This window comes from Dipodomys merriami, unplaced genomic scaffold (assembly GCF_024711535.1).
Source record: "Dipodomys merriami isolate MVZ:Mamm:240054 unplaced genomic scaffold, mDipMer1.0.p SCAF_35, whole genome shotgun sequence".
In the NCBI taxonomy this organism is placed as follows: Eukaryota; Metazoa; Chordata; class Mammalia; order Rodentia; family Heteromyidae; genus Dipodomys; species Dipodomys merriami.
In genome coordinates, this window is record NW_027205048.1 from 15,320,208 (window position 1) to 15,348,183 (window position 27,976).

The 27,976-nt window shown below is 46.3% G+C and overlaps 1 protein-coding gene across 1 annotated transcript in view; it reads right to left on the reverse strand.

The window, feature by feature from the left end:
- Positions 1-24,520, reverse strand: part of LOC138803857 (disintegrin and metalloproteinase domain-containing protein 12-like) — a 274,347-nt gene extending 249,827 nt beyond the window's left edge. The window contains exon 1 of the mRNA XM_069987927.1: positions 24,439-24,520. Within this exon, the coding sequence (XP_069844028.1) occupies positions 24,439-24,520 (82 nt within the window). The remainder of the gene's footprint in view (positions 1-24,438) is intronic.
- Positions 24,521-27,976: the final 3,456 nt, after the last annotated feature.

The following is a 27,976-nucleotide window of genomic DNA, read 5'->3' on the forward strand; positions in this document are numbered from 1 at the left end:
ATCTGACTTGGAGATAAATGACAGCATTTTAGCGTAAGTGTATCCTGTGCGATACTGGGGTCATACTTACACTAAAAAAAAAAATCGCTGGCTGAAGTCTGTATTAGTCTACGAGTCCTCTGCTTTACCTGACAGTCTTAGATCCAGTCTTCCTGGAGGAGTCTACAGGCCCACAAAGTTCATTTCTTAGGAAGATGCTCTAGTTTCATGATGTAAAGTTCACAGAAGAAAGCCTACACTTAACTAGTCCATATCAATTTTCAATGCAAATTCATAACATCTCTAAGACACAGAATCTGGGACCGAGTAACCTGGTAACTTATTTGGATGAGAAAGAACAAACTTCTTAGCAACCTGATTCTCTTAATCTCCAAACTTCTCCAACCCAACTGCTGGACGACAAAAGTCTACACACAAGAAAGTGTTTCATTCAGGGCTCACATGACTCCATCTGTCACCAAAACACATGTTTGGCACTGACTGAAAGCCAAGAGCAGTCTCACAAATATTTCAAAACTGAATTTATATCTTTCTAACACATGGTTTATATACGGATGTAATACCTAGAGAGCTTCACAATTCTTCAATAATATCCTGGCTCAACTACAAATGATGTCTGCAGCAGACCACAATACCAACATGATTGGCTTTTAAAATGCGTTAAAGAAAGTTAAGTTTATGAAGGGGGCTGCTGCCAGGGATGCCTGTTTTAGTATGCAATTGTTATAAAATGAAGGACTAGAATCCAAATATATCCATGATAAGCCAAATATTTGCCTAATTCCTTATACAAAAAGGAAGCGAAGCTCCCTCTAAGGCTCCCAATTCAGACTGTAGTTATCAAGAGCGGTAAGTCACATTTTAATGTGCTCTAGAAATCCCTTATGTCCCAGACACTTCTGAATATCTCTACCACCTAGCAAAACCGGACATTTGATCTGTAACGATACACACACCTGCACGATCACCTCTGCTGTTCAAATTACAGTAAGTACACAGAACAGATCTTCTGTATGCGGATACACATTTAGCTGTACTGTCTGCTTGCCTCACTAGTGCTCTCCCACTAGATGATTTCTGGAGGAAAACTGAAAATATTGAAATACAGATATTTTGTCTTTGGTGTCAAAACCCCACATATTTGTAGATTTTTTTCCCCCTCCTTTTCCCTCCAAGTGTGTGATAGCGTTGTAGACTCAGCTCCAGTCTATTAGAGTACAGGCACTACTCGACATTGGCTGGCCAGCAAAGTTCTTGTAAATATTTCAGTACCCTCCCTGTTCTCAAGAAGAAAATGGAAAAACTGAAACAACTCAGAGAAAGCAGAGTCCACACACTAGCACCAACTATAACGCTGCTGACTTTTCCAGTGTGAACTCGAGATTACTGTTCACGAGAAGGCCTGGGTGTGGAGCAATGAGATTGTCACATTGATTTTCTGTGGAAATCCTGTAAGTTATATTCAAAACTTGACAGTATCGGAACCAATCAGAGCCAGCTGGTGGAGGTGGGGGGAGGGGGATGTCTTATCTCAAAATCACACACCTCTCAGGGGGACAGCCAAGCTGGGAAGGAATGGGTTCTCTAGAAGGATTCTCTAGAAGGGAAGACAGCAGAGGGGAATTTGGTCCCAGGGACTCATCACCAACAGGCCCAGTTTGACTGGCACTTCTACCACCATTCTAGAAACTTCTTGCTCCAGCGTCTTTGTCTCTGTCCTCATCTCTCGGAGGATTTGCCGTGGTAGCCTGTATGAAGCTATGCCATGTGGTAAATGGCAATGTTGGTTGGTGAGTCCAGGCACGATACAGGACACTCCCACTCCACATACATCACACCCCACACACACCTGCTAAGATAGGATCTCTCCACACCTCTGTGTTCAGGTAGGGGAAACCGAGCCTCGGGCCAGGTGCTCACCCCTTGCCAGTTGGCTCAAGTTCAGCATTTCAACTTGCTCCATACCTTCAGATGCAGGATTCCTGTGGTCTCGACAGCTGACTGTCCCCAGGCCTTGACCCTTTTAACCTGCCCCATTCTTCCACACTGCTGTCTTGACACACACTGGGCTCCCATCTGTCTGGTCCCTCCCCTCATCATGTCTGCACCTGCTGCTGAGGATAGTCAAAGTGAACGGCAGGGAAGGCAAAGCCAGGATGTGAAGGCAGCTGAACTGGTCAGAGAACCGAACAGAGGAGCTCTGAGGTCCAGCACCCCCTTACTCAGTCTCCCAAGCTGGTGCCAGGTGATTGGGGCTGCTGGCTCTTCACTCTGGCTTCCTTCGGCTTCAGCTTCTTGCTCTGCTACTGTACTGACCTCACCAGGAAGGTCTGCCATTTTCACGGACAGGCCAGTTCTTGATCTTCCTGGACATTTCCCTGAGTTCTCAGAGTAAGGCAGGTTCCCACCCAGGGCTTTCCCAGGTTTCCTGGCTATCCTGCTCTGGTATGCTCAGTAACATAGTCCCCTTCTTGAGGTAGAAACAGGTACTGGGGCCTAGGTCATCTGGTGCTGGGAGAGCTAAGCAAGAGGTAGTAGATCCTCACCTCTCAGCCCCTAGCACTGTACCTTGGACCTATAACAGGCTGAAGAATTGCACTGAGGAGATATGATTGAGAATACCAAAGTCAGATGAAAGCTGTCAGATAAAACGAACAAAAGAACCTGGCACTGGTGGCTCATGCCTGTAATCTTGAGATCTGAGGATAGCAGTTCAAAGCCAGCCCAGGCAGAAAAGTCTGTGAAACTCTTATCTCCAGTAAACCACTCAGAAAACCGGAAGTGGCGCTGTGGCTCAAATAGTAGAGCGCTTGCCTTGAGCTGAAGAGCTGAGGGACAGCGCCCAGGCCCAAAGTTCAAGCCCCACCATTGACAACAACAACAACAACAACAAAAGTACAAAAGTATCTCTGGTTTGTTGTGGGTCTGGGGCCCAGAAACCACATGCCAGTCTCCCCATCAATACAGCAGTGCATCCACTGTGCTCTGCCTTCCCAGCATCCTCCCCTCCGGGGAGGAGCACCAAGTCCTCATGGCTCTGGGAGCTTTAGGTGTTATCTAGACACTCCTCAATTCCAGCACCGAACCATCTCCATTCTTTGGATGCACACCCAAGGAGTGGACTGTGGGTGTGCTCTCGGGTCACTAGAGGACACTGGAGAAAGGCCATTGAGTCATTCCACTGAGGCCTTGGGCCCCAACATTTGTCAGGCCCCCTCAATGGGCCAGACCCACCCAGCTAGTGGTTTGCTTGATGTTCTTTAGCAGTACTGAGACAAAACATAAGGTTGAGGCAGGAACAAGTCATTCCTTTTTCAGTTCTCTGTCAAGCCTTCTAATTAGGACAGAGTCCGTTTGGTGTAACACGATCCACAGCTATTGGCCATCCGCCCTTTTGCACAAAGGAAGCAGGGCTCTAGCCCAAGGACGGGAGCGGACATGATTGCTGGCTGGAATTTAATAACACTGTTTGGCTTTCCTTTGATTTGTTTTTATAGTATTTATGTCAAGTGATCCTGGCCTTCTATTTATAATATGGAAGTACAATTTCCTTCTTAAATAAATTGAAGCAAAATAGGTCAATTAACAAAGGAAGATTTGAGAACAATCAAGAAACAGTAATAGTAGCACAGGTAATACATATCTAGCTAAAATTCCTAAAGGTAGTTCTCAGATAACATGGTCACCACTGCCATAAGTATAATTACATGAGAAGCTGGATAAACAAACTGAGTCTCATTGCCATGGCAGAGGTATGATCCTGATTCAGGCTGAGGGACAAGAAGGCGCATTCACAAGCTCTCAGGGCTGTGAGGTTTTCAATGCTGGCCATTTGGTAGACCAATGAGACCAGGCCTTTGAACCAACCGTCTCTGACCACTACCCTGAAAGCAAAGTCCAAGGGCTGTTCTTGGTATGGGTATTTCCCATTTGTTCCCCAGAGCATGCTTCTCTCTACTTCTCTAAAACATCCTTCCTTCATGGAGGGAGGAGGGGACACTGAAGCCGCTCCTACCTGGCAAATAAGCCACAGGGTGAAAGAGATATAGCCACAGGACAGGGGGAAGGGAAACCACTCCTTAGCTTTGAATAAATAGACGAGCTATTTTGTGAGACCATTCTGAAACCTACCAGGTTCTTGTGAGCAACTAATATATGTGAGGCTCTTGAAGTAAAAAATCAGAGGCCCTACATCCAGCTCTGAGAAATTCCACAGTCTCAGTGGGGAAGACAGCAGCATCCACAGAGAGGTCAGAAAAGACCCAAGGACCATCGCCAGAAGGAAGGAAGGAAGGAAGGAAGCAGGGAGGTGGGAAGGATAGTGGTCCAGGGAAGTTGCTTTCCAAGGTCAAGGGTAACAAGTCAAAGGGGAAGAAGGCAGGAGCAGCACTCAAGGCCAAAAAAAGCCATCTGTACAAAGAAGAGGCACACGATAATAAAATATGGTGGATATGGTTTATGTTATTTGTCATTTTTCCCCCATTGTATCTGCAGAGTCCCTCAACCTGTTTATGAAAGAGCTGAGTGAGAGGAGAGCTTCTGGTAGTAAAGTGAAAAAGAAAAAAGATTTATGAGTCCTCTAATGCTAACCACAGTTTGTGAATAGACAAAGCTAATGGAATCCAGGTCCAGCCTAGTCCTGCTCATCTCCCTTTTCGGAGGTTTCATAATGAGCCCTCCAGAGTCCCTACAAAGAGAGGGAAAACTCCTTTCTGTAGCCAATCAACTGCTCTGGCACAGTCAGTCGATAGCAAGCTTCCAACTGCTCTCATCTGGGGTGTCCATTCCCCTGGGAACCCCTGGTAAGTTCCTTTCCACAAATCCACAAGTCACATCTTAAACTGGCCAGGGAATGATGGCTACCACAAATGCCAACATGTCCAAAAGAAATGGACTAAGGTAAATCTGGGCTGGCATATCTACAATGTTTTTAGGCTGACAAACTCTATGGAGAGGGAAATATTTGCATATATTTACTTAGACCTACTTTTCTTTTTTTTGGGGGGGGGATGTATTCCACTCATGGGGCCTGAACTCTGGGCCTGGGCACTGTCCCTCAGCTCTTCAGCTCAAGGCTAGCACTCTACCATTTGAGCCACAACACCACTTCCGGCTTTTTTCTTTTTGCTTATGTGGTGCTGAGGAATCAAACCCAGGGCCTCAGGCATGCAAGGCAAGCGCTCTACCACTGAGCCACCTTCCCAGCCCTTTAGACCTACTTTTCTATTAACACTTCATCTAGGCCTCCAGGAACTCCCCCGTTTCTTCTCTAGTTTGGCATCTAGTATTGGAAAAGTCATCTGTCCTTCCCAGCCTTCCCGATCAGGAAAATACTTTTCTTCTTAGTGTTTCTGAAGCCTAGTAATTAGGTTTCTGGAAATAATTTTCACTCTGATAAAAGTCTTAGAATTGATGGAGGTGTGTCTCAAGGGGTAGGAGCATCTGACTAGCAAGCATTAGGCCTTTAAAAAAAGTCTAGGATATATCCTGTAATGATGCTAGTTTCTTAAGGTAATTGGCTTCGGCCCTAAACCAAGCTTCAGCTTTCAAATAATGATCCTATGGATGAGAAAATCAAATATTCTTAAAATGTCCATATAACCCAAAATGATCTCAAAATTCAGTGCAATCCCCATTAAAATTCCAGTGTTATTTTTCATAGAAATAGGAAAAAAATTTCTAAAATTCATATGCAACCACAAGTATGTAAGGGATTCAAGAGCAAAATAACAGAGGCTAGCATCACTACTTGAATTCAAAGTATTAATAATGAAGTGATTGTAATTAAAATACCATTATAAATATATCCATCAAAGAAAGAGAACAGAGATCCAGGAATTAATTCATGTGGATACAGCCAACTGATTTTTGACAATGGTTCTAAAAAGACACAATGGAAAAAGAGTAGCTTCCCAATTGATGGTGTTAGAAAAACTGTATATCCACATCTAGAAGGATGAAATCTGAACCTTCTTTCCCACCAAATACTCCAAGGGTGATACACATGAAGTCCTAAATTATAAAACTACTAGAAGAAAACAATAGTGTAATACTAGTTTGGATGATGATAATTTTTTATTTGCCTCAAAATGAGATGTAACAAGTAACCAAAGACAGATAAGATTTCTTCAAACTCAGAAGCTTCTCTACAACACAGAGATAGTTATCAGAATAAGTGAAGAGATAACCTATGAACTGGGAGAGAATATTTGTAAGTCATGCATCTGATAAGAAGCTAATATCTGAAATACATAAGGAACTCAAGCAAATCCACATAAAGCAAACAACTAACCTGACTAAAAATTAGGCAAGGAATATGAAGAGATATTTCTCCAAAGAAAACAAATCCATCTCACACACACTCACACACACACACACACACACATACACATATACATACATACATACATACATATATGAAAAACCACTCTGCACCATTAATCGCTGGGGAAATGCAAACTAAATCCAGTGAGACATAACCTTACACCTAAGAGAATGGCTATTATCAAAAAGACAAAGATAACAAGTGTGGTCAAGGAAGAGGAGAAAAGGGAAACCTTTGTGCACTATGTCTGGGAACATAATGGAAAACTCTTTAGCGACTCTAAATAGAATTGGCATATGATCTAGTGGTCTCACTTCTGGAAATTTACCCAAAATATCAAGTTAATATGTCAGAGACATGCTTGCACTCTTATGATCATTACAATAATATTCACAATAGCCAGATTATAGAATTAGCTTAAGTGATCCTTAATAGTCAAAAGGATAAAGGAAATGAGGCACATATATCCAATGGAAGACTACTCAGTCTTAACAAATAATATCTGTCATTCACAACAACATGGGTGAAATTTCAGAACATTTATGCTAAGTGAAATAAGATGGGCACAGAAAGACAATGATCACATGTTCTTACCTAAATACACAATGGATAACATGTTTACCCAGGGTTTTGTGACAGGAGAATGGGCAGGGGGGTGGGGAGAAGGCGGGGAAATGGCCAAAGGATACAAAGCCTAAGATAAGAGAATATTGTTAATCTCACTTCTGGGCATTTACCCAAATGATCACAAGTAAGGCCACACTAAAGCTACCAGCACAGCTATGTTCATTGCAGCATTATTTACCATAGCTAAGATATGGAACCAACCCAGAATGGATCAAGAAAACGTGGTATATATACACAATGGAATTCTATGCTTCCCTCAGAAAGAATGACATCACCCCATCCATAAATGGAAAGACTTGGAAAAAAAAGTGAAGTAAGCCAGACCCAAAGAAACATAGGCTCCATGATTTCCTTCATTTTTACTAATTAGTATATGTCTAGGATAGTCCTAACAGAGGATCACAATAGCTCAATCGCTATGTACATATGACCATATAAAATTATGTTAATTGAAATGAACTCCAAGATATGGAAACAAGAGTATTTTGTTATTGCTGTTGACCTTGTTGTCATCAATGTGCCCTATCAAGTTCTTTCTTTTTATTTGTTTTCTTTTTCCCTTTGGCTTATCCCTGGTAGTCACTGTTTTTGATTCTGATATCCTCTCATCTTGTATATATGTTTTTCTGATTTGGGGATGGGAAGGGAATAACAAAATGGTGAAATAAGGACAAGGGGTGAAACAATGCAACAGTGACACTCATAAGAAACTAAGTTGGAAATGAACTTTACAACTTCGAGGGGGAGGAGTCAGGGACAGGAGGGATACTGCGAGAAAAACGGACTGGGTAACAATGGTTGGCAAGAAATGTACTCATCATCTTACATATGTAACCACTCTGTATAGCGCCTTTACAACAAAATTTAATATTTCTTTTCTTTTCTTTTTGCCAGTCATGGGACCTGAACTCTGGGCCTGGGCGCTGTCCCTCAGCTTTTCAGCTCAAGGCTAGCGCTCTACCACTTGAGCCACAGCGCCACTTCCAGCTTGTCTGCTTATGTGGTACTGAGGAATCAAACCTAGGGCCTCATGCATGCAAGGCAAGCATTCTACCTCTGAGCCACCTTCCCAGACCAAAAAAAAAAAAAAATTGGGGGGGTCCGTTCGCGGGGCCTGAACTCTGGGCCTGGGCGCTGTCCCTCAGCTTTTCAGCTCAAGGCTAGCACTCTACCACTTGAGCTACAGCGCCACTTCAGGCTTTTTCCTTTTTGCTTATGTGGTGCTGAGGAATCGAACCCAGGACCTCAAGCATGCAAGGCAAGCGCTCTACCACTGAGCCACCTTCCCAGCCCAAAAATAAAAAAATTTTTAAAAAGGAATATTGTTTGTTTGGAGACCTAGTGTACAACAGGGAGAATGTAGCTAATACTGTACTACTATAATATGTATTTCAAAATTACTAAGAGAACAAATTTAAACTGTTCTCACTGCAAAATCATGCTATAAATATCTGAGGTGATGGATATGCTAATTAGCTTTCTTTAATTATTCCACAATGCATTCATAAATTGCAACGTCACTTTGTACTCCATAAGTATACACAAGTATAAAAATCATAACATCACTTTGTACCCCATTAATATATGTCAGCACCATTTATCAATTTACAATAAAAAAGAGAAATGGGTATAATTATAGCCATAAAAATTAAATTACAATCAAGCATTACACATTCTTTATACTAATGAATCTAAAAATAAGGGTGCCAGAAAAGATTTTCCAGGAAAGGGAACATCAGCAAAATCAACTCAGTAAGAAAGAGCAAAACGCCTGAGCAGGTAAGAAGTTGAAAAACACTTAAAGATTTATGTCTCATAAAGATGCTGGGTCTAGATAATTTTAAGGGACAGCTTTTAAAGCCAGACATGACAGATTAGTGTCATGTAACTTTTACTATCCTGAAAACACACATCAAGTCAAAGATGGGACACCCAACGTTTGCCTGTGGCTGATCACAGAATGGCCATAATCCTTGGCTCTGTCTCCATCCAGTTCCCAAAAGCCCCTTGCCTCAGGCTGGGATGTAGCTTTGCAGCTCCTCTCAGGGGTAGAGAGCCCATCTCCTCCTCCTGATCCTGAGCTTGCCTTCTTAGCTCAGAGGTACGATGTGTGCAGGTGAGACGCCAGTAAGGGATCTAAATGGATGTGCATGTGAGAACACACTTGCTCTTGTGCCTCGGCCAGGGCAGTCTGCAGGTGGAATGTTCAAGGCACTTGGAGAGCTCAAGGCACTTGGAGAAGAGGCCAGTCACTGTGCCATGGTTTGTGCCCCTCAAAACAGCAGCCAACTGGGGAGGAACTAGACCACCAGCCCCAAATCCTGACTCAGGACACAAAGTCCCATGTGACGGCCTTAAGCCATGGAGTTTTTAATCAATAACCAATTCACATATAACAGTGCTTTGCCATTAATACAGATGTAAAAAAAAGTAGCATATTGAGCATATGATATTATCTGGACATGACTGAATGTGACCCCAAATGTAAAGCTCTTTTGATATAATTATATTTATTTCTCTATCAATGACTAGTTACATTGATAAATCAATGAATAAATTTGTATTGATGGGTTCAAGCACAGAGGGTTTTACATCTAACAAAAGGAGCTCAAAGAACTCTACAGAAGAAAAACACAGAGAGACACACATATACAGACACGAGGTAGTATGCCTCAAGAAGTATCTGAGATCTCTCTCTGCTTTTCTAGCTCTTTCTCAGCTCTTTCCTTCTCTTCTCTTTCCCAGCTCCCTTCTCTCTCTGCTCTTTTCTAGCTCTCTCTGCTCTCTCTCTCTCTCTGCTCTCTCGCTGTTCTTTTCTAGCTCTTCTCTCTCTCTTTCCCAGCTCTCTCTCTTTCCCAGGCCTTTCCCCACCGCTTGGAGGACCAAGATGGCCTGATGCCAGCCAGACGATGAATAAACCTACCCCTTGCCTGAAAAAAAAAGAAGTATCTGAGAATCAGTGAATACTAATTTATATCCAATACCGATTATTTTTCAAAGCCTTATTTTAGAACTAGAGATACATATCTATAATCCTAGCCACCCAGGAGGCTGAGATCTGAAGATTGCAGTTCAAAGCCAGCATAGGGAGGCAAATCAGAGAGACTATCTCCAATTAATCAGCCAAAAGCCAGAACTGAAGGTTTGGCTGAAGTGATACCATGTTGGACACGAGCAAAAACGCTGAGTAAGAACTCTAAGCCCTGGTTCAAACCCCAGTACTGGTACAAACAAACAAACAACTAGAGAGGCCTTTCTTCATAATAATAATTTTCCATCCTAAATGAACAGTGAAATAATCCCTGGTAGAACAACAGGAGCCTTTAGGTAAAAAGTCTGAATGAGAAGAGGAGATTCATCCTCCTCACATACATTTGCAAAGCAGTTCTTTGTGTCAGATACTATGTTAGCACAATAAATAGAACTCTGAGAAATAAATGTTAGAAGAGAGAAATTATAGGTAATACAATTAGTTGCCTGGGAAACCCAAGAAAATCAACTAAACATCTACTAAAACCAGCAAGATATTTCAATAAACAGACTGGCTCCAGAAGGTCTGTATGTAAATCAATACAAGAAAATACCATTGCAAAATAAAACTGAAAAGCAGATCCTATTATAATGACAAGAAAGAGAAGTAACTAAGAAAAAGATACATCTAAAATTGAAGTAGGAGATGGATGCTATTCAAATAAAATTATGGCTCACAGAAGAGTAGTGCCATAATATATAAATACCCCTTAATAAAAATCAACTAAGAAAACAAATACTTCAATGCTAAAATGACCAAAGGATATGAACTGATAATTTAAAAAAACAAGAATCATACATTGAAAGAAAAAAATAAAAATAAAGGAAAAATGTGTTAGCATTTAATACGACCATTTACCTCCTCTTCCATCTCTGTTTCTGTGAACTTCTGAGAACTTCCATTAGCCTTTGGCTTGTCCCTTATACTCTCCAGAGAAGGCATAGAGATGCGTATCATAGACCTCTGGTAGAAAGAGCTGGACAGTGTGGCTCAGATCTCTCTGGGCCCCTTTCTTTCTTTGGCTCTGCCTACAGCCCATCTGTTCTGGTGAGGAGCCGTCCACTATATGTTAAGGGATATAACCTAATCAGCAAGACTAAAGCAGGACTGGCTACTCTCAAGTTTGGAAGTAAATTGGTATGTGTGGAATACATGTGCCAAATAGGCTAGAAACCTAGAGCAAATTCTCCAGCCAGCTTTCCAGTGCAGTTGTCCCTCAGAATCCTAGTGGGACTGGTTCTGGGACTCCTGAAAGATACCAGAACCCAGAGATGCTCAAACTCCTGTGTTAAAATAGTGTAGCATTTACCTATAGCCCATGCACAACCTCCTGCGGCCTCTCAGTTACCTTTGGGCTGTTTATATGTTTACATATAGCTAATATGCCTTGTGAATAGTTCTCATGCTGTATTGCCTGGGGAATCATGACAAGGACAAATCTCTACATCTTCAGTGCAGACACGATTTCCTTTTTGCCGGACAGGGGTTTGAATTTTGGACTTGAGGCTGCTAGGCTGGTGCTATACCACATGAGCTTCATCCCCAGCCCTGTGTTCCCCCTGATATTTCCAGAACAAGGTCTCACTTCCTGCCTAGGTACATGTCTGAACCACAGCCCAAATATATTTAGGGTTCCCGACGTTGTTGAATGTAGACTTGGAGACCTTCCCACCCAGGCTCAGCACAAGGATTCTCCCAACTTCAGCTTCCCAGGTAGTTTGGGATGGTAAGCACAGCACACCACACCACCCAGTGATGTTAAGAAAGGTTCTCAGGTTTTCTGCTCAGGTTCTCCTTAGGCTGTGGTCCTCCCATTCCCAGCCTTCCTAAGTACTATAATTGAACAGATATTTTGATCTGCAGCTGGCTGGATCTGTAGGTGTGGATCCTGCTGGTCCAGTGGGTCAATCTTAACAACCAATAGTGTGATTGTTCATGTTCAGCTTCCTGGAGAGCCAATTAATTTTGAAATTAAGAAGAGAAGGGAGTTGTGTCTTAAAGAAACTCTTAAACCCCCAACAACAAATTTGAAATGCAGATTAAAACTGTTTTAAGCTAGAAAACTGGCAAAAAATGATATAATTGGTAAAGATAATATCAAAAATGGACAGATTTCAGAGTAACGGGCAGGAAATAAAAGAGCACAGCCTTTGGAAGGCAAATTGTAGCACACAGCCAAACTTTAAGAGGTGCTCATTCCTCTCTGAGTTCACCTGGAATTTTAATGCAATCCTGTTTGTGTGTATTGTGATTCATTTTTTGATTCTAAGGTTTATGGGGAAATTGTTAAGAAAGCACAGAATGACTATGAAGAGTGGTGTCAGGGGTTTAGATCCACTTGATGCTATTATGATCCAGTAGCAGTGCAGACAGATGGACAGAAGCCAATGAAAGTGAGATTGACACAAATATGCATGAACATTTTGCATATGGCCAGTATATGATTTTCCATCATTGAAATAAGATAGTGGTCATCATTGGGTAGCCATTTGAAAAGAGACCATTTTTGTTTACATGCTGCACATCAAAACAAATGCTATATGGATGAATGACTTAAATGTAAAATAGTTTAACCAGAACATTACTAGCAAACACCACTGGCTCAATCTGAGCTTCATGCAGTCTTTCTGGATCTGAAAGCAGCTTTTTGTTACTCTGTAAATTGCATATACATATTCTATTCAACAGCAACCACGAAAACATAACAATAAACAAAGAAGCTCAGCTTAAAAGCAGTAAGACAACTAAGTCCAAAAGCAAACAGGAAAGGAAACAAAAACATATTGAGTGGATATAAAAAGACACAGCAAGATAATCAACTTAACTCCTTTGTGAATAATTAAATTAAATGTAATTGGATTAAATATTCCAATTAAGGCAGAGACCCACAAAATTCATTAAAAATGTAAAGCCAGTTTTAGACTGCTTACAAGAAATGTACTTCAGGTGTAAGTAGACATGCTGAGTTTGGTTTTGGTTTAAGGAAAAGGCTTGCTTTTTTTATATTGTTGAAGAATGCTGTTGGGATTTTTGATGGGTAGTACATTGAATTTGTTGATAGCTTTGGGCAGTAGTGCCATTTTCATGATGTTAATCCTTCCAATCCAGGACATAGAAGTTTTTTCCACTTCCTTAAATTAGTTTTAGTTTCCTTTTTTAGGTTTTTAAAGTTTTCACCATAGAGGTCCTTCCCTTCTTTGGTTAATTCCTAGGTATCTTTTTTGAGGCTATTGCAAAAGGAGTTCTTTCCTAATTTCAGCTTCACTCTTCTCATTGCTGGCGTACAGACAAGCTACTGATTTTTGTGGGTTAATTTTATACCCTGCTGCTTTGTCAAAGTTTTGGATCAGCTCAAGTAACTTGGGAGAGGAATCTATGGGGTTCTTTAAATACAGGAGCATGTTGTCTGCAAAGAGGGAGAGTTTTACTTCTTCTTTCCCAATCTGGATCCCCTTTATGTTTGTCACTTGCCTTATTTCTCTAGCTAGAAATTCTAGTACTATATTGAAGAGGAGTGGAGAGAGCGGACATCCTTGTCTAGTTCTTGATTTTAGAGGAAATGGTTTTAATTTTTCACCATTGAGTATAATGCTGACTGTAGGTCTGTTATATATAGCCTTTATTATATTGAGGATTGTTCCATGAACTCCTAGCTTCTCCAGAGCTTTTATAATGAAGGGGTATTGATCACAAGGTCAATAAGATCATAAGGTCATATAAAATTATGCTTCTCAAAATGAACTTCATGAAACAGAAATAAGAGGTCTTTTATTATACTATTTGCAGGTTTTTTTTCCTTTCTGTACTTCTTTCCTTTTTTTCTTTGGTGTTTGCCCTCTGTCCATTTTTTATTTCTGTGCCCTATGTCTTGTATATAAGTTTATCTGATTTGGGGAGGGGAAGGGGAAGCACAAAAACGGTAGGACAAAGGATGAACCAATTTTGCAGGGAACCCCACGAGACACTATTCTGGAAATGAACTATACTACTTTTGGGGGAAGGGAAGTTGAGAGGAGAAAGAGAGTTGGGAGAGTTGGGAGAGAATGAAGGAGAGAGTGACAATGTTCAAAAGGAAATGTACTCAATCCCTGAATCATGTATCTGTAACCTCTCTGTATATCACCTTTACAATGATTGTTTTTTAAAAGGAAAGGCTACTCCATGCTACATGTGGTGGCTCCAAGCACTCAGGTTTGGTTGATACCGGAGTAGACTTCAGGGTATGAACTGCTTGCAGATGGAGAGGAATTCTCCTAGTGACAGGTGCACAAACTCCAAGACTTCAAAATACACAAAGCAAAGAAACTGTTAAGACTGTAAGGAGAACCCATTGACAATGTTAGTTAAAGCCTTCTTCTTTCTTTTACTAACTGATAGAAATAATAAACAAAAGGGATAGATAAGACCATACAAGCTTTGGTAACGCCATCGACTGCTGGTGTTTACAGACCAGGATGCCATTTGACAGCTGTGGAGTGTATAGCCCATTCAAAGGCTCACAGAACACTCACTCATGTAAACTGTAAGTGGTGTGTAAACCACATCTCAACAAATGTGAATATTACAATCATAAAGAATGTGTTTTCTGATTATAAGAAAATGAAAACAGATATAAGTATATAAAAGATACCTATAAGAATCCCCAAAAATGGAAATTGAGAAATATACTTTTAAATAAAGCAAGTGTCAAAGAAAAATCACAAGAGAGATTTTTTTAATGATTTGAAACAATGATAATGAAACTGCTCTATCTATGAAAGTTCATTATAACTAAAGGAGTATTATATGGGCATGTTTATATATTCAAGTGGTTAACCAGAAAATTAGGAAATTCTCAACAAAGAGACACCAAAGCAGATAGAAGAGCAAATCACAGACAGACTAGGAAGAAAAAATGACTACAGGGCTGTAATCAATGAAATAAAAATGAAAGAAAGTCTCTGAAACCTAACTTGGTTATTTGAAAACGTTAATAAAATTTTTAAATTCCTAGCAAGAGAAGAGAAAAACTGATTTTTTTAAATTAAATTTCAGGAAAGGAGAACCTAATTGCAGACAACCTGGACAAAATATTAGTATAAAGATTTTTTTCTGCCAATAATTTGCTGATTTAGATAGCATACACATATTTTTGAAAAGTAAAAGCTACCAAAACTGACACTGGAATGTATCACCTTAGATCTGTTAGAGAAATCGAATGAAACTTTCCCCAATGTGCATGCTCTCTCTCTCTGTCTTAGTGTCTGTGTCTCTGTCTGTGTCTCTCTCTAGCTCTCTGTCTCTATCACCTACAGCACCAGATGGCTACAATGATGAATACCACCAGATCTTTAAGAGAGTAATAATAATGATCTTACAGTAACTCACAAAATACAAAAGGAGAGAAAACCTCCCTAGCTTTTATGGTGAGGCCAATAGAAACCCTGAAACCAAAACTAGACAAGAATACAGTGAGTAAAATATCATAGACCAATCTCTCTTAGAAACAAAGACATAGTAAAATATTAAAGAAATCAAACTCAGGTATGTTCTTATGCACATAAATGTATGCATATGTGTATATATGCATACGTATATATGTGAAGATATACATATATACATAGGATATAAGACATAAAACAGAGGGGCTGGGAAGGTGGCTCAGTGGTAGAGTGCTTGCCTTGCATGCATGAGGCCCTGGGTTCGATTCCACAGCACCACATAAGCAAAAAGAAAAAAAGCCGGAAGTGGCACTGTGGCTCAAGTGGTAGAGAGCTAGCCTTGAGCTGAAGAGCTGAGGGACAGCACCCAGGCCCAGCGTTCAGTCCCCACGACCAGACCCCCCCAAAAAAAAAAGAAAAAAAAAAGATATAAAACAGAATATAAATGGGTATACTAATTTGTAGGACCTAGTCAGATCTTGAAGTCCACATTCCCAGGCCTGTCACTAATTAGGCCACCCAGTTGTTTATATTAAACCGCTTCACAAAATGATTTTCATTATTCCTTTGATAACCTACTTCAATAGTTCACAATCTCAGCTCATTTCTCATGATGTTTCTGCGAAGCACTGATAGTAAACACCAGGAGAATTTTAAAAATAAATAGGACACAAGCCCAAGAAATGTTCTTTTTAAATTACTGAGAGCTAATCAACAATAATCTTTCATGCTAAGTTTCCAAACTTTCATCTATAATTTCCCCTTCAAACCATTGAAGTCATCCAACATAGGATAAACAAGGTAATGTAAGATAACCAGGGTCTGTGTGAGATGGATCTAGCAAGCACAGTGACCCTGTCTCCTGGTACCATGCTTCCTAACAACCCACTAGGGTTGGGGTGAAGAGCAAACTCTCCTAGTGACTTCCTTCTAACCAACAGACTAGGGAGATCGCCTCTGTGATTAGACTACAAATGCATGGCTCTGTCTGGCAGCTCTCCTCTCTTCCTGTTCAGCTGTGGTGTCTTGGTGAAGCACGCTGCTGGGCAGGAAATTAGAGGGGCTTCTAGGAACCAAGATAGCCCCCTCCACCCCCACCGTCCATCTAGCCGCTCAAGGACTAATTCTGTTACTGGACTTTGGAGCCAGCCCTGGCTGCACCTTGATCGAGGTCTTTGAGAAAAGCTACGCCAGCGTCACTCTGATGTGGGACCCACAAATGCTTGAGATCATAAACAGGCAGCATGTGAGAGTTATGGTCACCTGTCACATGACAGGAGATAATTATCTAGTGCAGGCATATGCATGCATTTCTAATCTTATAAATGCTTTCTGCCTCCATCATAAGTAATTTTCCCTGTGGGAGAGAGAAGCAGAAAGTGCACAGAACTGGGAAACACTGATTTGTCTCTGTAAGAAAAGACAATTCATCTGAGAAATCAATGTGATCCTTTAACACAGAACCAAGGGCCCTGCAAACAGGTTCTCAAAGGCCAGGCTCAAGGACAAGCCCTGGGACCTGTACAGAAAAGATTCAAGTATTAGTCTAGCTCCGTGTCTTCCTCAAAGCTCCATCCTCGGCATCCCAAGACCAACAGAAGCTGAGTGGGCTGGGCCACTCAGAGTCCCAGGGAGGCCATGTGGAAGTTGTGGTTTTCACCCCCAGGAGCCCAGGGGTTTGCAATCAAGCACCTTGCAGGGCAGCTTAGATGCTGCAACTCAAGCTCTTTCTACAGACAAGCAGGGTCAGGACACAGAGAAAAGAATCTGAAATACAGGGTAGCAAACTGGCAGTGAGTGTTTCAGAAGACCTGTGAAATTCTGGGGAATAAACAACGTTCTAAGGACTAGGATCTCCTCGTGATGTGTCTGAACGAATCAAGTACTCAACACGACCACAATTTCATGACGACCAAGAATCTGGGCTTCTTCCAGACAGGTCAGGAGAACAGCATGGAATCCATGAATGCCCCAAAGTTGCAGAGACTCAGAGGAATGCGTACCACCTCCGCCTAGCCCATCCTACCATCCTGTCGTGATCAGAATCACCAGGAACAAATTCCGTGTACGCTCCCCGAAGGTGGACAGGCGTGGAATTCTGCGGACACTTCTCCTGGTAGCAAGGCAGCGAGCCTGAACTGCAGCTGTCCTCATTTTGCCTCTGTCAGGGGGAGATGGGAACAGCTGGTGCCCCCTCACCCCACCCCCTGCCAGGCTCAGCTGTGCCCCGTTGTTAGCACCCCTCACCCTTGCAGCTGCCAAGCGGAAGGCTAGCCTTGCGGGAATGGTTTGGTTCTGAGCACCAAAGCCCAGACTTGAGCTGCCAGGTTGCAGCTCATTTTTTGCCTATCTTCGAGAACCACACGCGCGCCCCCTCCCCCCCATGAGTGTGAGCCACAAGGGGTCTGTGTGGCTCTTCACACCATTGTGTCCTCAGCTCCTGGCCCCCATCTGGGATGGTGCGAGGCGGCAAGGAAGTGTGCTGATGGAAGGAGCCAAAACACCAAGGCTGGGGAGTTCTGCTTCTGAAAATATGGTGGACTACCCAGAAAAATCTTCCCACTGAAACCTGGCAGATTGCTGAATAAAATGTGACAACAATTTTAGAGAACCCACACTGCTGAATGAGGAAGAAAGGAAATTGCAGGGAATTAAAGGAATTCCCAGCCAGAGCATTCGGACGCTGCCAGTACCATGGGAACCCAGGAGGCGCCACAGATTCCAGGCAAAGCCAAGGTGTAGGGATGGGAAGTCACTTGAACACATGGAGACAGAGCCCACACCCTGCAAGGAAACCAGGGGAGCCGGGCAGGGAGCCCAGTGCTACAGCACTCGCCCACGGAGCTCTTGGCCCCAGGTTCTACCCCCAAGCATCACAAACAATAAAAAAGAAAGAAGCAAACAAAACACAGAGCCTTGAAGGATTATCCATTCCAAGTTATGGGGTCTAGAAAAAAAAGGCTACCAAATGCCTAGTGAAGATGCAGAATGGCTTCTCTCTCTACCCAGAGACCAGTGAGGGCTGGGGAATCGAACTTCAAGCCTTTATCACATGGATGTCGAGACTGGAAGTACAATGAGCACGTACAAGATGGGAAATTCATGTTAGCTCAGAGCTGACACAAGAGAAACCCCTAAGAGCCCGTCACACACAGAGCTCCACAATTAACTTCCCAAATTTGTACTTGAGATGGGTACACAGGACTCCCACAGTAGAGGCAGCGGGGAAGGGAGTTACAATTCCAAGCTGCAAAACGTTTCGGGAGGTAATCTATGATAAAAAAAAAAAAAAAAGAATTTGCCCCTAAATTCTCAATGAAATAATCTGAAAGGGAAGACAATACATAGATCCAAAGTTATTAAAGACATAGACAAATACAAAGAAAACATAGGGACAGGACACACATTTTCAAAAGACCTAATAAGTCGGGAAAAGCACAAAATACACCTTCCGTAAATGAATGATTAAGTCACTGGGAATATAAACTAAGTCAGCAGACAGTGTGAACAGTGATTTAGACACAGCTCAAAGGAAAGTTGGTGAAATGGAACTGAGCCGTGGTGACATCACCTGGCATGTAAAGAAGGAACAAGAGAGAAGCTGAAGATAGAACAGAGAGATGAGGAAAACAACACAGATGAGGTAGCAAAGAACAAAGGCAATAGATAAGGATTTTTCATAATGAATGGATTCAAAAACAGAAAAGCCAAAAAGATAGAGATGTGCACACATATACCATATATACATGTAAATGTAATGAAAATATGCATGTCTATACACTCCTTATGTGTATAACTACACATCTATGTATGTATACATACATGCACACAAATGGATGCATGTATATACATACACACACAGGCAGATACATGTGCATATAGGTGTGTGTCTGTGTGTGCACATGCCCACATAAGTCCATGGAAAGTGTGATGATCAAACTGCAGAATGATGCATTCATGGTGAACACACACGTGCAAGCACACACACACACACACACAAAGCAAGGAGAACGGATAAATCACATTCCTCATCTCCACCTTCCCAGAAGCCGGAATCACAGGTGTGCACCACCCTGCCCAGCGTCATCAGCTCTGAGAAGGGCTACCTGTCCTGGCCAGGGATACAAAGCTTCCAGCAGCAGGAGGCCCAGGCGGTGCCGAGTGAGCAGAGGACAACGATGCCCAAGTTTTTAAACAGCTGCCAAGAAGCCGAGGCCCTTCATGGAGCCTTAAGATGACACAAAAGCTTAACTGACAAAAACGATCCCAAGAGGTGAGAACTCTGGACTTCCCCCCCCCTCTGTCCAGGGCCTGGTATATGGGCATGGGAGAGAATACCAGAACACAGGAAGAGGTGGGGCTGAGAGAAAGGAGAGGATGGAGGGGCAGCCTGTCAGAAGGTGCAAAGCTCAGGGTGCACGTTGGAATAGGAAACCAAGTTAATGCAGGACTGTTCTGTTCTGCTTCAGAGCAAACTAATTTACAATCTCATTGCCACAGAGGCTGTTATTATGGAGTGGCTGGATTGCTCCATGTTTGCAGTGGCTGGGTTAAGCCTGACTCTCCAACAGGAGATAAGGTAGACATTGCCTGTGTCCACAAGGATGCTCTGCTGATGCAGGAGGGTGGCAACAGGGCGGACCAGACCAGGAGCGAGGGTCACCTGGCCTCGATGCACCCCATCCTGGGCATACCAATAGCAACTACACATGCACAGGAATTACCTTCTAACACACTCTGTCCACATAAGAATGACTCACTTCCTCATCCTAGAGACTGATAGCCTCATATTGCTTCACATAAGCTACATATTGCTTGCAAGGGGATGGGGGTAGGGAGGGGTGCATAAAGCCAAGAGGCTAGAAAACACACAGAAGATCAAGAAATGCTTCTCACACCTGTCTTTTCATAAATCAGGACAGTGAGGGAACAATTTAGCTTAAGAAAGCTCTTAGAATCCAGGCTGCTACAAATATTATGTATATAATATACATATAATATATATATGTGCACATGCATGTGTGCACATGTGCGCGCGCACACACACACACACACACACACACACACACACACACACACACACACGGCCCTGAACTGTCCCCAGTGCATCCAGGAGCACCTATGCCAGGAGGAAATGTTCCCAGCTTCTTTAAATGATAGTTATGCCTAAGAGAATTTTTTTCCTTTTACAGTTTACACAGCTGCAGCATTTGTCTAATTAGGTATATATTGACTTTGAGCTTTTTATAGATTTTGCAAAGAGAGTTTAACAACATTTAAAAATGGATCTAATTGTTGTTTCCATAAGAAAGGAAGAGAACGAGCCAAGTGCCAAGTGTGAGGAGGAACGTGGTCTGTGCACGCGTGGCCGCCACGCTGGGCTGGCTCTACAGTGTGGTGTGGATTCTCAGGTGCTTCTCCACACACCCTCCAGAAGACTACAGGCAGGAACACTCGGAGCAACAATCAGAAGCAAGGGGCTGGGGAGAAGACCCAACCAGAGAGGGCCCATGGCTGGAGGAGACGTTCAGCGGTGGCTCACATGTCTTGCAAGCGTAATGCCTTGTGTCCCACCCCTGGAAAATAAGAAGAACCATGTAAAGAGGATGGGACAGTGATTTCCTGCCTAGCGGAAAAGAGAGGATGGAATCCATGGACTCTACAAGAGACGAAGTAAGCCAGGGGAGTAGGTAGGGTCAGCAGAACACGGGGAGCGCTGGGGAGAGGCATTCCTGTGCCCCCATCAGAACCAGCTCAGGCTGGCCAAAGGCCTCCCAGCCCCGGGGCTCTGGGAGTGCCTGCCACTCTGCACGGATACGCGGTGTGCGTCCAGGGACAGAGGCAGAGACGTCTGAGCTCAGCACTTCCAGACCCACGGATGTAAAGTGGTAATGAGCCGGACTGAAAGCAAAAGGATTAACTTTAAGAACATATGCATGGCGGCGTGGGGTCCCCTTTCTCCCTGCTCCAGAGCTGAGCTCTAGCCTACCACCGGCTTAGACTTCTAGTGGGAGACGAGAGGGTTCTTTCCTAGAGAATGTGATTAACCTGAGCAAGGGGAAACAAGAAAATCTAACCCGTGATAGAGGGAGATCTCCAACAAAATGAAGGCCCTGCAGCTAGTAACTCTATCTGTGGAGACACATGGGATTTCCAATGTCTCACAATTAAATGTCAACAGAAAGCCCAAACCAGACTGAAAGAAAGTCAAAGAAAAAGAATCTCAAAGCTAACATATTCCTTTAAAAAAAATCATCCTGGGTGGCTAACAGTGACTGGATGGTGTATTCTGAAAACCTTATTTTCCTGTAAAAATGGAATTGGATATCTTTGCCTTTTGCTTTTATTGCCCTATTAGTGCCTAGAAAGAAGATGTGACAGCAAGAGACATGGCCACCACCATGAGACCATGAGGACTTCAGCACAAATGCCCTAGCTAACATCGAAGTGTGGCTGCTACAACAGAAGGCGCTGTGTCTCTGGCGGTGTCACTGACCTTCCAAACCTCACAACCGCTCACTCCAGGAGGAAAAGAACTTTGAAAACACTGCCGCAATCAGCTGAAAGCAACCTCCACACCCAAGTACTTAAAGCTGTATTCCCAAACCCTCTTCCTCAGGAAGAGGCACCCCACCAAATCACCCCACAAAGGAAGAGAAAGCCACAGTGCTGAGAACAGGCCAGTCAGCAATGGAAGGACAGGAGGAGCGGATCTGGGATTTGGTAGGAAAGGTCATCCCTAGGTGACCTCTGACCCCTGTGCCACAAAGTGATCAAGTCACACGGGGACAGGAAAGATGATACCAAGGAAAGAAGAACTTGCATGAGCCAGGCACTGGTGGTTCACACCTAAAATCCTAGCTACTCAGGAGACTGAGATCTGAGGATCGAGGTTCAAATCCAGCCTGGGCAATAAAGTCTGTGATTTTACTCTCCAATTAAGCACCAGAAAACTGGAAGTGGAGCTGTGGCTCAAAGTGGTAGAGTGCTAGCCTTGAGCAAAAGAGCTCAGGGACAGTGCCCAGGCCCTGGCCCTAAGTTTAAGCCCCAGAACTGACTGGGGGGGGGAGGAGAGAAGGAGGGAAGAACTTGTATGGTGCAGCTGGTGGTGGACAATACTGACCTTGGCAGTGGCCTTAGGGAAAGCACAGCCCTCTTGGTGGAGAGAAAGCAGCCAAGTGTTCCAGAAGCTTCTGCAGCAGGGCTCTGACTGCAAGCTATGTGGGTGGGAAGGTCCTCGAGATGGAGGACAGGTCTGTGGGAGTACATGCTGGTATCTTCCTAAGTGCCGCAGGCCCCTGGGTGACTTGGTGAGCATCAGCAGGGGCGGCTGGAGGAGGCAGATGGGGCCGCACACACTGGGGAGGAGGGACGGGTGAGGATTGGGACCTGAGGACTTGGGTTCTGTTCTGAACCATGGGGTTGAGTTGCCACAAAAGGCACCAATGGGGCAGCTGTGCCTGAGCGCAAGTGGAGCCAAACTCAGGACAGCCCTGCCCGCAGCCAAGCTCGTTTCTTCCCTTGCCAACTGTGAAGAAATGTTTCACTAGTTGTCTAGATTTGCAAGCACCCTCCATGACATGATTTGCGGATGGATTGAAATTTGATACTGAGAATCCTAGGGTGAATAAGCTACGGATCCACGATGGCATTAAACGTGCTTAGGTCTTGAAGCTAGAGGTAGTGGGGCACACCTGTAATCCTAGCTACTCAGGAGGCTGAGATAGAAGGACGGCCATCTGAAGCTAGACAGGGCCAAAGTTAGACCTACTTACTTAGCTATTTGGGGGTAGTGGGGCTGGGAGTAGAGGGGAAAGGAAGGGGGAGCAGGGAGAAGGGATGGGAAGAGGGAATAAAGTGCCTGGAGTCCTATCTACCCTACGAACACACTGTCCACTAAACTTGTAGTCCTGACATAATAACACCCCCTATGAAATGATTTCGTATTATTAGCTTGATGTAATAAACATGTTCCTCTAAGGGTCATCTGTGTCCCGCAGACCTCTGGATACATCGCTCCACATTAAAGACCACCGGAGGCACACTCCGAGGCTCTGTTTAAAATCTTGATTGCAATAAACATCCAGAGGAACAAATTTGTAAAAAGAAAGGAAAAGGAAGGGTGGGGGAAATAAAAAAAAGTCTCTCGGGTTTCTCAAACCGAACCTCCCCTTGGGGCTACTGTTACTTTCATTTGCAGGTCGCAGGGTTCTTTGAGGGGTCCGTGGCATTCTTCCTTGGCTCTTAATTGTGTATAATGGGGGGGGGTCCTTTTATAATTAATCACGAGGTTGCCATTCGGCCTTTGACATTAGCAAGAACAGTGTTCTGGCCTCCTAAAGAACGGGGTGGCGGGGGGGGGGGCTGCGACCACCACGAGGTAAACCCCAACCAAGAGAGCTGCTGAAAAACAGCTGCTAGAGACCCGCGGGAAAGAGTGGCCCGGGGGCTGGAGACCGCGGGCCAGGGCTCGTGGACGGGCCGACAGCGCCCCCGGCGGCCCCGGGGCGGCGCAGCACGGCACGCGGCACCTGCTGAGCGCGTCCCGAGCACGCGAGCCGCGGCCACAGGTGCGGGCCGCGCGGGCTTCCGACGCCGGCGGCTCCGGGGCTGGGGGAGCGCGCCTGGCGCTCACCCGAGGCTCTCGCCCCGCACGCGGAGCCCGGCACGCCGCCGTTTACCGCCCAGAACCGAGCCTGCAGGGGTGCGAGGGTTCCTTCGACCCTCCTTCCACGTGTGGGGCGCGGCGGGAAGGTGCGGGGTGGGTCTGGTCATGGACAAGGAGGGGAGCGGCCGCCGCGCGGGGCGCCCCGAGACCGGAGAGGGGCGGGGAGACACCCCACGCGCGCGCGCCCCTCGGACGACACGTGTCACGGAGCCGATGTCACCGGGAGAGGAGGGGACCTGGTGGCCCCCCAGGCTGTGAGCCGGTGCCCGAGTCAGGGGTCCCCTCCTCTCGCTTGGGGGGGTGGAGCGGGGGTCGGTATCCCGGGGTCCCGCCGCCGCGCGCGCCCGGGCCGGGCGCGGGGACTTACCTCGGGCCGCGCGGGGCGCCAGCAGCGCCCCGGCCAGGGCGAGCAGGAGGGCGCGGGCGGGCGCGGGCGGGCGCGCAGCCATGGTCGCCGGGCTCCGGTGCGGCGGCGGCGGCGGCGGCGAGCAGCTCTCGGGGCCAGCGGCCAGCGCCGCACCATTCCACGCGGGCTCGGGTCTCCGGCTGCCCCCGCGCAGCGCCCCGCCGCCGAGGAGCGACTCTAGCCTTGCATTTGTTCCTAAAGTTTCCCCCGGTGTGTGCGCGCGCGCGTGTGTGAGTGCGCGCGTGTGTGCGCGCGCCTGTGCGCCTGCGCGCGCGCCCTGGGCTGGCGATCGCTGAGCCCGGCGTCCGCCCGCCCGGCCCCGGCGCAGCGGCGCGCGGCAGCCGTCGCGGCGAGGCGGGCCTGTCAAATGCATCCACCGCCAACCGTGGCCGCTCCGGTTACCGTGGAACAAATGAGCCGCCCGCCCGCCCGGCCCCCGGGCGTCCCGCGGGTCCTAGAGACCGCTTCTGGGGACCCCGCCCCGCCCACCGGGCCCCCGCCCCGCGCGCCGCCGCCGGGCTCGTGCGTCCACCCCTGGGGGCGGCTGGGTGCCGGGGCGGCACCGACGTGGCGGGGGGGCGCGGGCGGGGCGCTCACGGCTCGCCCCGGGGACGACGGGGCGGTGCGCGGGGGGGGGGGGAGCGGGGGGGGGGGCGCCGAGAGCCCAGGCGGCGGCGGCGGCGGCGGCGGCGGCGCGGTCCAGCTTTCCGGGCTGAGACTGGAAAGGATGACGGGGCTGCTCGGCCGCCCGGCTCGCGGGGAACCGGGTGGGGGGGTGCGAGTGGCGGGTGTGGACGGCGATCCGCAGCCAGGCGCCCCCCACCCCGCTCCCCCCCAGACCCCCAGGCTTCTCGCGCCGGAGGACCGAGCTAGCACTGCAGCTTCTGGGCCTGGCGCGTTGGATGCGTCGCCCTGGGGTTCATCGCCATGGACCGGCGCACGGTTTCTTTCCCGGGCCAGGACTGGGTGAAGAGTGCAGGGGGAAGTTTCCCCAAACTCCCCCCATCCTGAGAAGCACCTGGCCTCTCTGGCGTCCCCTCCTGGGTCTCCCTGAAGGCCGTTCCGGGGGCGGGGGGCGCCTGGGACAGCTGGGGGAGCGCCAGGTGTTTGGCAAAACACAAGTGAAGGAATGGACGGCCTGGCCATCTAATCCCAGCCCCCCCTCTCCCATCCCCCCCCCCCCCCCCCGGTTTATGAGGCTGAGCCTCGCTGTCGGTCCCAGTAACAAGCTCCTCCCTGGAGCCCAGGCAGGGGCGGTGAGCCGGCCACACCAAGGTGGCAGGACGTGGAGAGGGTACCCCCGTGGGGAACTCCGTGGGGCTCCCCAGAACTATAAGGGTTCAAGGCAGCAGCCGCCCCCCACCAGACTAATGAACTCAGATTCTCCTAAGTGGGGCTGAGCCAGAACAGCTTTCAAAGCCCAGGTGATTGTACTGCAGCCAGCCCGCCGAGAACCAGCACAGAAATTCCATTCTGCCCCCTGTGCCAGCTTTTGGAAAAGCTCTGGTTGGTCAGCACCATCCTGCTAAAGTAGCTTTTCTCCCTGGCTCCCTGGGGTGCTTGCGAGATTCCTCTCTCCCACACCAGATCTGCCCCCTTCATAGGGGAGGAGGATTTGAAAATGAGCTTCGAAGAGGTCCTCTTCAGAGCCAGCCCTGGACATGGAGCCCGGGGCCCGTCCCTGCAGAAGACAGCCTTCCTCCTAAGCAGAACTGCATATCCCTTTGTCCATTGGCTCATTTAATCGGAATTAGCAATGCTACATTAGGGGAATGGAAAGCCAGACCAAAGAGGAATGCCTCTTCAAAGACTTGTGTGTCTCTGAGGACAACCAGGTAAATCACTGTTATTAGGCAGCGTGAGCTGGTGCCTTAACCTATGTAACAATAATTAGGTTTGCGGCGTGCTACATCATTTATGATGAACTTGGTGCCTTCCAAGAGTTCTGCCACCACGCTGCACTATTGTCCATCAACGTCCCCAAAGCACAGATGAGGAAACCATAGCCAGCATACAGAAGTTGAGGAGCTAGAGCTCTCCCAGCCATGGCCACCGAGAAGCAGCAGCTCCACTCAGCCTCAGACCTGGCCTCCCGTAGAGTGTGAGTCTCTGGCCCTGAGGTCCCAGCTTCGGTTTTAGCATCTGTTAATTGAGAATAAAATAAATGCAGACCTCCATGCTGAAAGAGCTCCAGCCAAGTCTTCCCACGCACCTACTCCCTGGGAGCTTGCCCGTGGGTTCTGACGAGGGAGGTCTGGAAAGACGGGGCTTAGCAAGTGCTGACCTAGGTGATCTTGGCTCCACAACTACCCTTCCAGAGAACTCTGGGCCGGGACTGAGCAGTCGTTTCCTCTGCAGTCAATGCAACAGACCTGCAGCAGGGTGAGCACAACCTGGCTCCAGCCACTGACAGGGAAAATGGTCTCTCCATCCTGCAATGAGCCTGTGCTCAGGGCCGCCCGCACTTCCTCTCCCAATGCTCCAGTTCCTTTCACTCTTTCATGGTCAGCTGTCACCCTTTCCTACAAATGTTTAATCTTTTAAACTTAGGAACTGTAATGCTTTTTCCAAAAATGGTTCAATGTGCCACTCTCCTCCCCAAAGACTGTCTTTGGGTTTGACTGAATGAAATGAAGCAGTCATTGCAGGGAGAGAGAGAGAAGGGGGGAGCGGAAGGGAGGAAGGAAGGAAGGAAGGAAGGAAAGGAAAGGAAGGAAGGGAAATCCTAGCTACACACTCCATTTCCCAAACCTCTAGATCATCATCTCTATGGAGTGAGAGGTCTGGCTGATACTCCATTCCTAAAGACTTCGTGCACAGCAGCAGCCGGCTAGGCCAAGAGCGAAGCTTGGGTGGGGCAGATGGTCTGCCTTCAGATGGGAATTCTGGTCCCCCATTCCCAGGAAATGGAAGCCCACACTGCATTCAATACTGGATTGTGAGGTAATGGCGTGGGGTCAGAGGCCAGGGTCTGGCTCATTAAAATTTCAGATAGATGGCTTGTTGTCCCTTCCTTTCTAGAAGAATTGACCTTTGCGATCCTGTTTCCTGTGTGTGCTATTTTTGTCTTAAAAGCCTGGGCATTCACAATGAACAGGGCACTTATTTCCTACCCAAGTTCACATGTAGCTCAATGGACACTGAGAGAGAAAATGGAGAGCAGTGTTGTAATGGCAGGGTTGTGCAGGCAGCTCCCCTGATGTGGACAGCTGAGTGGAGAGCCGGCCTCTGCAGCGCTCAACCTCCTGATGGAACTTGAGACACAGTGGATCTCGCACAACAGCTTTTCTCTCTCCAGGCACAGCTCCCAAAGCTTGCTGCAAAAGTAAACAAACACAATCACCCATGATTAAGATTCCTGGAAATCTTTTTAATTCCATCTCTTAGAGAGGTTGACATTCGAGTTCCTCTTGGCCTGGAATAATAGAGTCCATTTTCCTTTTTGTAGATTTTTCTCGCTGCAAGAACCCATGCCTTCCAGCCCCTCAACTTAGAACCT